General features: G+C 37.7%; 1 protein-coding gene across 21 annotated transcripts in view; it reads right to left on the bottom strand.

Moving 5' to 3' along the window:
- Positions 1-12,985, bottom strand: part of GPHN (gephyrin) — a 689,448-nt gene that overhangs the window by 264,195 nt on the left and 412,268 nt on the right. For 11 of the 21 annotated variants that reach the window (XM_064374964.1, XM_064374972.1, XM_064374967.1 and 8 more), the window contains 2 exons: positions 12,735-12,801; positions 2,632-2,904 (listed from right to left, as the gene is read on the bottom strand). In XM_064374964.1, the coding sequence (XP_064231034.1) occupies positions 2,632-2,904; positions 12,735-12,801 (340 nt within the window). Of the gene's footprint in view, positions 1-968; positions 1,068-2,631; positions 2,905-12,734; positions 12,802-12,985 lie in introns of all 21 variants that reach the window. The other 10 variants (XM_012438040.2, XM_064374956.1, XM_064374955.1 and 7 more) reach the window with 1 other exon arrangement.

Raw genomic sequence — 12,985 nt, 5'->3', positions numbered from 1 at the left:
CGAATGCTTGAGGTGATGGATACCCATTTACCCTGATATGATTATTACCCATTGTATGCCTGTATCAAAATATCTCACATGCCCCCATAAATATATCCACTACTATGTACCCCACAAAATTAAAATTAAAAAAAAGTCTTCATTTGGTAATATCTTCTAAGAGACTATGGAAGCTAACTTGGTTTTTTCCTCTCCAAATTTTGGGTGTTTTGCTACCTAAGTATTTTAAACCCAAATTTCACTCTCTTATTTGTTTTTCTTTTCCACCCCTCTCATTTTATATCCGTATTCGGGATTTAGATCAGTTTTCTTTTTTTTTGCATCCAGTGTCTAAATTGTCACTGTTTAGATTTATACTTATCAATTTAATCTTTTACAATCTGGCTTTTTTCCCCAAGGTATCATTCAGCCAGTGACTGAATAAACAAACATGCAGCCTAAAAAGTTTACTTATGATGAGGAACCACAGAATTTATATCAAAGTCAACTCTGCAAATGGTTGTAATGAGAGCCTAGTGAATGAAAAAAAATGAAATGCAAAATAATGAGAAAAAACAGGAAGGTTAATACATATCAACTATTTGCTCGACCAATCTGTCTAGATTTTAAGACTCAAAGTGATTCTCTTAAGAGGTAATCTTAAGTCCAGCAATTTATTTAAAGACATCTGATGAAATTGGTAAGACAAAAATAACTTCTGAGCAATGAATTTCTTGCAAGTCATTTAATAAAAGTTCATTGTAACAAATGACAGAATCTTAATGATAGCAGAGTACTTTAGTCACAGGAGAAACTCTATTAAAGTCCTTGATGGGTATATTCAGTGGCACTTATACTTTCACAAGAAAGCAATGCTGAAAATCCATCAGCATAAACAACACATCTTCCATATGTTACAGCCTATCTCCAAGGAGAAGAAGTAGAATGCATATTTGCAAAATCATTAATGCAAAAGCTTCTTGTCTTACCCGTTCATCTGTTGAATGATGGGAATAATTGATGAGACCAGGGATGGGCTGCTCACCGTGTGCCATGACAACAGCAGGACTGGTGTAGAATGGATGCTTCTAATGCACAACACATAACAACTATGAATATAGTGACAGGAAAACATGAAACTATACAAGCAAAATGACTAAAAAGGAAAAAAGGTAAAAACAAATGGAAAAATGAAATGCTAACATTTTCCAAATGTAGAATGACAGAAACAGCTTAGATTTTAAATGCCAAAACTTTTCTCTTAAGATTGAAATTTATGGCACTTCTTACTCTTTTAAAGAGTAAAAGAAAAAGAACAAATACTGATTTAAAAATGCACCTATTTCACCAATTAGTTTCATAAAAAAACCACACACAACTTAAATACTTACTAGCTTTAAGTAACTACTTACTGGATTACTGAATGGACACTTCGAAAGGATTTCTTGGTGATTCTAATCTATATGTTATTTAAAAAACACCTTACTATGCTGATAGCCAAAATATCTGGATGATCCATGAAACTCTGAGAATTATTTCATATAGCAATTAAATTTTTAATGTTTATGCTCTTAATGAAAAATTATGATTTCTAGAATTGATACGCTACTTTCTGAAGATATTAAGGCATACTAGGTAGACTTTAGTAGGTATGAAGAATAAAGCATTTTCTATAACTTTGAGACAGCTGAATTTACTCAAGTAACTCATGGCAGTATATTTATTCCTGGAGTTGCCCAAAGAGAATTTGTAATACTTTGGTATTGTCTTAATAATATTTATTACTTTATTAAATTAAACATGCAAATATATCTATTTCTTATCTATAACACTAGGGTAATTTGTGTCAAGTAATATTTGAATAAGTTATTAGTTAAGAAACATTCAACAATTGCTGAAAAGCTTTGTCTTTATAAAAATCCTTATTAATATTTCCCAACTCTTTGTTGAATCATCTAAGGTCTTTTACCTTCAGTTTGCTGTTCCTTTAAGAATTTGTGAAGTTTTGATATTTTGAATATATAAAGATTATATATTTAATATGTCCAGAAAAATGACTTCTCCAAAGAGTTCTGAAATGTCACATTGTTTATCATTGTAGCTATTACTTCAATAGGTAACAGCTCATCAGTAATGCCTCAGGGCTCAGAATAAACTTCAGTTCCCTCGAGGAATCTATATCAAGAAGGAAACATAGTAGTGAAGTGTCATGGACATCTATTTATTTATTTATTTATTTATTGAGATGGAGTCTCACTCTGTTGCCCAGGCTGGAGTGCACTGGCACAATCTTGGCTCACTGCAACCTACACCTCCCAGGTTCAAGCGATTCTCCTGTCTCAGCCTCCCAAGTAGCTGGGACTACAGGCACCCGCCATCATGCCTGGCTAACTTTTGTATTTTTAGTAGAGATGGGGTTTCACCATATTGGCCAGGCTAGTCTTAAACTCCTGACCTTGTGATCAGCCGCCTCAGCCTCCTAAAATGCTGGGATTATAGGCATAAGCCACCATGCCCATCCCATCCCAGTTATTTTTTTAGGGTTCTCTGAAAAAGTATTAAATGTATGGAGGGATAGGATGGAAAACAGATAAAACCAGTACATTTACCTGTGGGTCCTTTAGACCTCTGAGTATCTTTCATCAGGCTTACCTTGGCAGCAATGGCTGCTGCAGTTATATGTGATGAGGAACTATCTTCTGTTGAAGCAACACCACTGTCTTTCTTCTCTTCTTCCTCTTCCTCACATTGAACCCCTTTATCTTCTGTCTGTTTATGGGGACTGGTTGTAGGAGGAGGGGAAAGAGGAGGTGGTGGGGAGGGCAAATCTTCAAGTTCATCATGTACCTCCTTTACTTTTACAATGGCATCACGTAGAAGGTCAATGGCATGAGGTAGAGCTGGGAGTATGAATTGAAAGCATTCCTGTATGCCAGAGAAAGAAAAAAATTAAGATGAAGCACTTTTGTAGTTATATAAGATGGTGGCAATCAAATTGATTTGTGATTTTGGATCTGAATTTCCCTCCATCAATCTCAAGAATGCATCATATGTAAAACATTGTCTTAGCAATATGCCATGAAATATGCATAACATAAATTACAGTATTCTGTATAAGCTAAGGAACAACAGTGGTATAAAAGCATATATTCTGCTGACTGTTCCTTTTGCCATGCAAAAGCTCCTTAGTTTAATTAGGTGCCAACTATTTATCTTTGTTTTTATTGCAGTTGCTTTTGGGTTTTTGGTCATGAAATTCTTGTCTAAGCCAATGCCTAGAAGGGTTTCTCCAATGTTATTTTCTAGAATTTTTATAGTTTCAGGTCTTAGGTTTAGGTTCTTAATCCATCTTGAGTTGATTTTTATGTAAGGTGAGAGTTGAGGATCCAGTTTCATTCTCCTACATGGCCAAATGGCCTGCCAATTATCCCAGCAACATTTGTTGAAAAGGTTGTCCTTTCCCTACCTTATGTTTTTGTTTGCTGTGTTGAAGATCAGATGGGTGTGTTTGGTTTTATTTCTGGGTTCTCTATTCTGTTCCATTGATCTATGTGCCTATTTTTATACCAGTACTACACTTTTTTGGTGACTATGGCTTTACAGTGTAGTCTAGAATCAGGTAGTATGTTGCCTTCAGATACGTTCTTTTTGCTTAGTCTTGCTTTGGCTATGCAGGATCTTTTTTGATTCCATATGAATTTTAGAATTGTTTTTCCTAACTCTGTGAAGAACGATGTTGGTATTTTGATGGGGATTGCACTGAATTTGTAGATTGCTTTTGGCAGTATGGTCATTTTCACAATATTGATTCTACCAATCCAGGAGCATGGGATGTGTTTACATTTGTTTCTGTCATCTATGATTTCTTTCAGCAGTGTTTTGTAATCTTCACAAACTATACATCTGACAAATGACTACTATCCCGAATCTACAATGAACTCGAACAAATCCATAAGAAACAAAACAAACAATCCCATCAAAAAGTGGGCTAATGACATTAATAGACAGTTCTCAAAAGAAGATATACAAATGGCTAACAAATACATGAAAAAATGCTCAACATCACTAATGATCAAGGAAATGCAAATCAAAACTGCAATGCGATACCACCTTACTCCTGCAAGAATGGCCATAATCAAACAATAAAAAAACAGTAGATGTTGGCGTGGATGCGGTGATCAGGGAAAACTTCTACACTGATGGTGGGAATGTAAACTAGTACAACCGCCATGGAAAACAGTGTGGAGATACCTTAAAGAACTAAAAGTAGAATTAACACTTGATCCAGCAATCCAACTACTGGGTGTCTACCCAGAGGAAAAGAAGTCATTGTTCAAAACAATGCTTGCACACACATTTGTAGCAGCATAATTCATAATTGCAAAATCATGGAACCAACCCAAATGCCTATTAATCAATATATATATATGATTTCTTTACTCATTGATTGATAATATATATACATGTATATATTATATATTATACATGAATGTATATTATATATACATGAATGTATATATATACATGAATGTATGATATATATTCATGAATATATACATGTATATATATACATGAATATATATATTCATGAATATAGAAGAATATATTACATATACATATATACATCATATATACATGTATATATTATCTATATATTATCTCTCTATATAATGTATATATATTATCTATACATATATACATGTATATTTGTATACATTTATGTATACATGATGTATATGTACACATCATATATACATGTATATATACATCATATATATATGATGGAATACTACTCAGCCATAAAAAGGAATGAATTAACAGCATCTGCAATGACCTGGATGAGATTAGAGACTATTAATCTAAGTGAAGTAGCTCAGGAATGGAAAGCCAAACATTGCATATTTCACTGATATGTGAGAGCTAAGTTATGAGGATGCAAAGGGGTAGGAATGATACAACGGACTTTGGGGACTTGTGGGAAAGAGTGGGAAGTGAGCAAGGGATAAAAGACCACAAATATGGTGCAGTGTATACTGCTTGGTTGGTGGGTGCACCAGGATCTCACAAATCACCACTAAAGAACTTATTCATGTACCCAAATACCGTCTGTACCCCAATAACTTATGGAAAAATAAAATAAAAAAAAGATTGAGGACAGGCACGGATTTTTAAGAGAATCGGATTCTCTTAAAAAAAAAAAAAGCACACACTGCATTTTTTTAAAAGTAAAATTTGTGTATACAACTTGGTAGTTTAAAGATGCATTATGAGAAAATCAGGAAAGATAGGAAAGAAGCCCAAGAGTTTGAGGCTGCAGTGAGCTATGATTGTTCAACTGCATACCAGCTGGGATGACACAGTGAGACTCTGTCTGTAAAAACTAAATAAATACATACATGCTAGAAACATGTATACTACCCTCTTTTCCATCCCTTCCTTCCCAAGAGAAAACCTACATACCCACACATATACATATTTAATTATTGGGTTATTTCCATAGCTCTTAAATGAGTTATAGAAAATTCCTGAAGAAACTAGGAACATTCCATCCCTTGTTCCCAATCTCCTGAGTCAAGACCATTTCTTGATGTGATTCATACCAAACACTTAAGACACTGCTATATTTTGGATGGGTCAAATCTACTTAATCTTTAATCCAAAAGTAGAGGGAAGCAACTGAGGGTCTTCCATGCAGAAAGTGGTCTCATGAGGCTAAGTAGAGGAATATAAATATTTATATCCAAGTCACGCAGGAACTTTCACACAGGTGCAAGAAACTTACATCAAAGTGGCCAAAGATTGTTTAATAGACAGACAAATGAAACTCTATGTTTACTACTAGACACCAAATCTTTGTGTGAAATCTTGAATTTATGGGGAGGGAAGGTAGCCTGTACCTGTCTGTTACTTTCCTGATCCCATCCCCTCATTCTTGAACTGCTGGAGATTGAGCCCCTTTGGGCTTTGGTGACCCCACAACTGGGGTATATTAATTGATGGTTGATTTTGCTATACTGGCTACTTCTTTTCCCATCGTCTAATCAATTTTAACACACGTGCTGACTGTTTTCCCTTCCCTTCTCCTTTTCTTGGGGAAATTCAATGAATAAACAAAGATTTATTGGTACTGAAATTGTTTTAAAAGAAGCAGGAAAGAGGTTTCATATTTTTAGCTAGAGCAGGGCACTAAAACTACAACCATGTGAGACGCAGATTATTTTATCCAAAGAGCTAAAGTTCTAACTACCATCATAAAGTATAGCGAGGTAACATTGTACAGCATGTAAAATATAAAATTAGCTTGTAAAGAGCACTGCATAAAGTCAATATAACCTGCTGCTGAGGTGCTCCCTGTTATCTGTGATATATAACCAAAAGAGAATAGGTGAGAACTGAAAAACCAGAACATAAGTCCAGATATATTTGCAGAATAAGTGGAGGTCTTTCTCTTTCACATTTGAAGTATTAGCTTAAAATCTAAGATGTAAACAAACTCTTAAAAATTTTTAGAGAGTTACGTAACACCTGGATAGATGTCTAATCTCCTGACCTATCTTTGTATGGCTCAATCAGTTTACTGTTTAAAGACTGTGTAGTAAAGAATTTAACCTTGACTGAGGAGAGGTCCGGCTTGTACACTCAGCTTCTGGGAGTGAGCTCTATGTCCTTGGAATTTCATGCCTGTCAGCCCTCCATGTGCAAGCAAGCCAGGACCCAGAAAGTCTAAAGTCCTGCCTTCCTGCCTGCCTAGGCTGATCACCACCGCCCCCCGCCCCCCCCCCCCGCCCCGTCCCCTCACCCCACCCTGCCATCTTAACTATTATCATAATAATGTGACTATTCCTCACCCCACCTTACCATCTTAACTACTCTTATCCCACCCGCCATTGTAACTGAACTCAAGGTAATGTATACTCCTTGCCCCTACCCCCACCACTGTAACTAATCTTACTTTGAAACTTTCCACTGCCCACCCCAAACCTATAAAACCAACTCCTATCCCACTGCCCTTTACTAACGCCCATTTCGGCCTTAGCCCACCTGCACTCAGGTGAATAAACAGCCATGTTGCTCATACAAAACCCGTTTGGGGGGGGTCTCTTCATTCAAAGCGCGTGTTTTTAACAATGCCTAATAGTAATGTCTTTGTTTGCTTATGGACTTTGGCCACCAGAGACAGTCTAACATTGTTAGACTACAGTTCAGGAATGAAGGGAAGGTATCAGGAAAAAAACAGACAGGCATGGCCTACCCTTCCTCCCTTCCCATTAATTCAAGATTTCACACAAAGCTTTGGTGTCTAAAAGTAAACATGGAGTTTCATTCATCTGTGTATTAAACAATTTTGTGGCCACTTTCACATAAGTTTTTTGCACCTGCATAAAAGTTCCTAAGTGACTTGGATATATATATATATATATTCATATTCCCTTTCTTGGCCTTCTGATCCCACTTTCTATATGGAAGGCCCCCAATTGCTTTTCTCTACTTTAGTTTAGGATTAAAGATTACAGGTCAGCCACACTGGCAGTATGTGTTTGAGTCTCAGTAAAAGCTCTGGATACCAAAGGCTCAGGTGAGCATCCCCAGCTGGCATTACTCCAGCTGGTATCACAGACTGATGCCAGAAGGGCGACATGTCCATGTCCCCAAAGAGAGAGGACAACACAAGTTCCTTTTTTGTTACTCTGCTAGACTCTGCAGAGGTACTCTATGTACTTCCTTGGCTGACTTTAATCCATATTCTTTCCTTTTTTATTGCAATGAATAATAATCATGAGTATAACAGCTTTCTGTGAGTTCCATGAATGCCAGTGAATTATTAAACCTGAAGGTCCTTTTAGAATCCCCTGAATTTGCAATTAGGGTCAGGAGTGAGGGCAATTTTGTGGAGTACTCCACATTTGTAGGTGGTTATTTTTTGCAGTTGGCTAAAACTCCTTACAGTTGGTGTCAAAAATGGGATTTTCTAGAAAAACCCCGAAAGACATGGCTTGGGAAGTGAAGAGAGGGTGTGGGATGATGAACTTCTGATCCCTGAGTGGAGACAGGGTCAATCACAGTATGGAATTGCTTAATGAAGATAGTTCCCAAGAAGTTGTCTTACTGGATGCATAAGGAGATGCAAAATATAAAGAAAGAAGCTAACCACACAATCTCTTGGTTATTGTTATCTACGCTACCTGAAATGAAAGTAAGGAAGACATGTTGGGGTGGATCATAAGGTTGGGCCAAGCTTGGATTCTGTGTAATCTGATGTATAGCTGTTAGTCACAGAGCCACTTACAAAAAAAAGAGTTTTACTGAAACAATAAACAACGAATAAGTTAGATTGATTCAGAAGAGAATGGGAAAGAGTGAGATTCAAGGGACTTGTCCTAGCAGGATAGAAATATTGAAATGGTTTTTAAGAAACTGATAAATACAGTGACCACTGATGGAGGTAAAACAAAGGTCTTACTTACTTTTGCATTGTTGTAGGTTGGGTGAACAACTAGGAGCTCCTGCTTGTCTCCAAACATTGGCCATTCAAAGGTCCTAAACAAATCTTCTCTATTTAGTTTAAAGGAATTTTTAAAATGAGAAGGCAAAGATAACTATAAGAAACCTGATCATGAATTGCCTGAGGTGACTGTTCTACAATCTAATCAAGATAAGGTCTGACAAAAAGGTCTGAGGCTCTTGGCCGAAGCCAGGGCTGGAGCTCCAGGACCATATGCACATGTATGGGTAAAATGATCAGGGGGCAGAGAAGAGACTTTCTAGGACTTCCTGACATGGGAGTCAACTGTGAATCTAAAACCTGTTGAAGTCCCAATGGAAGGGCATAGTCAGATTAGGAGGAAATAGCAATTAATTAATTAAGGTGAAAGTTTGAAAGAAAATTAGAATATTTTAACAGTGAACTTTATGTGAAGCGCTTGAGTCTTCTTTACCTAAATATATTATGGGGATGAATACTGTGTTTGAATGGGGCACGCTTCCCTTAGTGTTGTAAAATAGAAGACCTGTAAATCATCCTTCTACCAATAGTGATGAAACATGCTAAATAGGAATCAATATGATTGTCTGAGCCAACACAGATCTAGAATTTGCTGTACAGTAGCCCTCTGTGGCGTACAGAGTGGGGTTCATGGCAAAAACCTGTGTGTGCCACCCAGTGATGACTGCTGGAATTTAGGGCCAGAAAATTTCCAAGTTGAGAGACACTTACTAGCTTACTATTAAAATTTGAGACTGTCTTTATGACTAAAGGACATAAAATAATGTTGAAACTTGCAATACCCATTAATGTCTTGGATAATCAGAGAAATGCTCTAAAGGGGAAGGTAGTGCCCAGAAGAGCTCTATTATAAAATGGAAATAGTGCATATTGGATCATGCTATCAGAGAAACATAAGGGGGGTACTCACAAGTTTGTAGCCACTTTTCCCTAGGGCTGAATTTATAACCATCAGAGGCTGGTTCCTATGACCACTTGAGTCACTTGACTGATGCCCTGTAAATAGCTCAGCTCTCCACTGACCAAGAAAGATCTGCCTAATTTATAGAGGGCAGTCCAAAGTAAACAGACAGCATCCTGTTTGGAAGGCTGCTACTCTGACTGAAGAAAGTAAAAACAAATCAACTTGATGGGCTGAATTGCATGAAGTGTGCCCTTATGTTTGGTTTTTTACTAACTCACGAGCAGTGTCTAATAGCCTATCCATACAGTGAGGCAGAAGCTGAACAGAAAACCGACCTATGAAAGAAATGCCCATATGGGGTGTGGCCCTATGGAAATCACTCTGGGAGTTTAAGTGGGTGCAGTAAAGTAGCATATGTTGATGTTCATTAGAAGAATTCCCTTCCAGGTTTGGAAATTGATTAGACCAGGGAAGTAGACATCCCAGTATGCTTGCTTGATGTGGGCACTTGATCCCATGAGATGGGTAGACACCAGGGCACTGCAGCATGCCAAGATGGGCTGAATCCAGATATATTCCTCTTGTCCCCTCTGAGGCATAAAATGCCAATTCCAACTTTCTGTCTGCCAACAAGACAGACAGACACTGCAGAGGGCTATGGGGCAGATTCCAAAGAGCAAAGACTCTGTACATAGTTAGTAAGTCAGACTGATGCTGGTAGCTTCTAGAGGCTCCTAGTGGGTCCTAACAGAAATAGACGTTTACTCTGGACTGGGTTTGGCTCAGCTGGTGGTAGATGCAAATGCTCAGAGTAGTATAAAAGGACCAGAACAGAAGATACTGCACCAATTTGGATTCCTGAGTCACATTTCTTCTGACTGAAGAACACATTTTCATCCTAAGTGTAATAACTTGATAGACAATAGAATGGGTGATTGAAATATTTGTTGTCTGAAATTGGAGGAGATAAAGGCATGAAGGGCTCACTTACATGCCTTCATGATTGTGTGATCACATTCAACATGGGGGAAGGGCAAAGAAAGGTCCCTGCTAGATAGATTCCTTTACTTTTCTAGGAAAGAAGGGGTTGGGAAAAGGTGCTGATTTGATTTTACTTTTTTCTTTATGACTGTACTTTCCCTTTTCCCCTCACATAATTTCAACTTTCTTTTTTTTTTCCCCCTACCAGAAGCAGTAGTCTCAGGACCAGGGCTGCAATTGTGGGTACCAGAAGCAGAGGTGATTCCTAAGCAAGAAACTGTAACTGTGGCTTTAGAATTCCTAAAGACCTGATGAGGTAGACTTTCTCCTCACCTTATCTGGCCAAATCAGGGTTGACAGTGAATGCAGTTGTATTGCCTAGTGGGTTAAGACAGTCTACTGGTTTTTTACTTATATAGTCCTATTCTAAATGAATAGGAATAGACTATGCAGGAGGAACTTGCTAAACTAGTATTACCAATGGCAATCCAAATCAGCACAGTGGCCAAACCTTACAACTCCTTAAAAGGTAAAAAATTTTGGGTATAAATAGAAGGAGGAATGGTAGCTGAGGGTAAAGGAATGAATGAATAGGTTATGCAGTAAGGGAAATAATACTGCACTGGTATCTCCAAAGAGGTTCAGAACAAGAGATGACATTGTTTCTCAGCTTAACTGTAACAGATGCATGAAAGGATGAAGTCATACATTGCTGAGACCCCTCTTACTTTTGGAATCCAACAAGCCTGCAAACCTGAGTAGCATCATTCTGGGAGGCATTCTGGTCATATGATGATGAATAAGCTAATTGTTAATGTCTGGGACAAACTAATAATGTGCCAGTATCTTTTGACTTTTATTTTTTAGGTTATGGCCAAGTGTATTGGGAAACTGATTTAAAGCCTTCTCAGGATATAATGTCAATAGAAAATAATTGGCCTGAGGAAGAACTGAACTTAGGAAACCATCAGCTAATTTCTTTTTTTGTTTTTTATTTTATGAGAGGGAGTTTCACTCTTGTTGCCGAGGCTGGAGTGCAACGGCATGACTTTTGCTCACTGCAACCTCCACTTCCCAGGTTCAAGTGATTCTCCTACCTCAGCCTCCTGAGTAGCTGGGATTACAGGCATGTGCCACCACGCCCAGCTGATTTTTTATTTTTAGTAGAGACGTGGTTTCTCCATGTTGGCCAGGCTGGTCTCAAACTCCCGACCTCTGATGATCTGCTCACCTCAGCCTCCCAAAGTACTGAGATTACAGGTGTGAGCCACCACACCTGCCACTATCACCTAATTTCTATGATACACAAACATATCAACAGTGGTAGATCAAGGTGATAAATTAGCAAATTAATACAAAATTATGAAAATGTGTGTAATGGCTTTAGTGGATTAGTTATTTCTCTAAATCTATTCATACCCTACACTGCCTTGGCCAAATCTTAGGCATATTCACACTAATACTACTGCTGTGTCTGTCACATAAATGCCATAGTAAATAGAGATGCCCAGACAAACATGACTGTATTGCTATCCCAAAAAAAAAAAAAAGCCTTGGCCAAAGGCCAGAAGGTAGCTTGTATGTAGAGTGAAGAATTAACAGTACCCAAAGAGAGTCTAAGGGTAAAAGTAGTTGCCTTAACTAACTGGGGAACTCTAGGTCTTCAGAATGTCATGTGTGACAGGAGTGCCTTTGTTTACCTGATGGCTTTGGCGACTAGACAGTCTAACAATATGACTTATAATGGGGACTTTGGGCCACATGGTGTCAGTTCTGGAAGGTACTGGAGACCAAAAGTATCAGTCCAACAATATGACTTATAATGGGGACTTTGGGCCACATGGTGTCAGTTCTGGAAGGTACTGGAGACCAACAGTATCAGTCCAATCTCTGGGAAGTGCTAAAGACTAACTAACGTTCATTCACATGGGCAAAATATAATGAACTGCAAAAAAAAAATCTGGACATCAAAAACTCAGGTGAGCTTCTCTGATTGGCAGTATTACAAGTATATTATCATGCATGAACGCCAGGAGAGTAAAGCATTCATGACTCTACAGGGAGAGGACAATAGAAGCTCTGTGTTTGGTAGTATTCCTGGACTTTGTCTAATGCACTTCTTCTCTTGGCTGATTTTAATCTCTGTATCCTTTCCCCATAATAAACCATAACTGTAAGTATAACAGTTTTTATTCAGTTCTATGTCTTTCCACTTAATTATTGAACCTGAGACTGACTTTGGGAATCCTCCAATTGGTATTAGAAGTGAGGGCAGTCTTGTGGAGTGCTCCAACTTTTTGGCTGGCTAACTTTCACAGCTGGTCAAAAGTTCTTACACTAAACCATTCATATGTCCAGGTGATTTACCTGAGATCCTTTCTTGCTACCTGGCAGGTTAATTATGAGCGTTTTCCCTCTGATTCCACATACAGGCCTGAAAGAAAAGAGAAAGTAGATGAATACTAAATTGCAACGAATGCCCAGTTTAAATACATTAACAACAAAGAACAATCATGTTACTTTACGTGTAAACAACTGTTTTAGGAATAAAATTGTTATCTTAAGACATTCATTGCTTGCTATACAAATTAGGCATTCTGGTTGAAATTTTTATATTA

Source organism: Aotus nancymaae, unplaced genomic scaffold, assembly GCF_030222135.1.
Source record: "Aotus nancymaae isolate 86718 unplaced genomic scaffold, 86718_ANA_hifiasm-v0.15.2.pri h1tg000011l, whole genome shotgun sequence".
In the NCBI taxonomy this organism is placed as follows: domain Eukaryota; kingdom Metazoa; phylum Chordata; class Mammalia; order Primates; family Aotidae; genus Aotus; species Aotus nancymaae.
The sequence above is the reverse complement of the archived record's forward strand: the minus strand, read 5'-3'. Positions and strand labels throughout refer to the sequence as shown.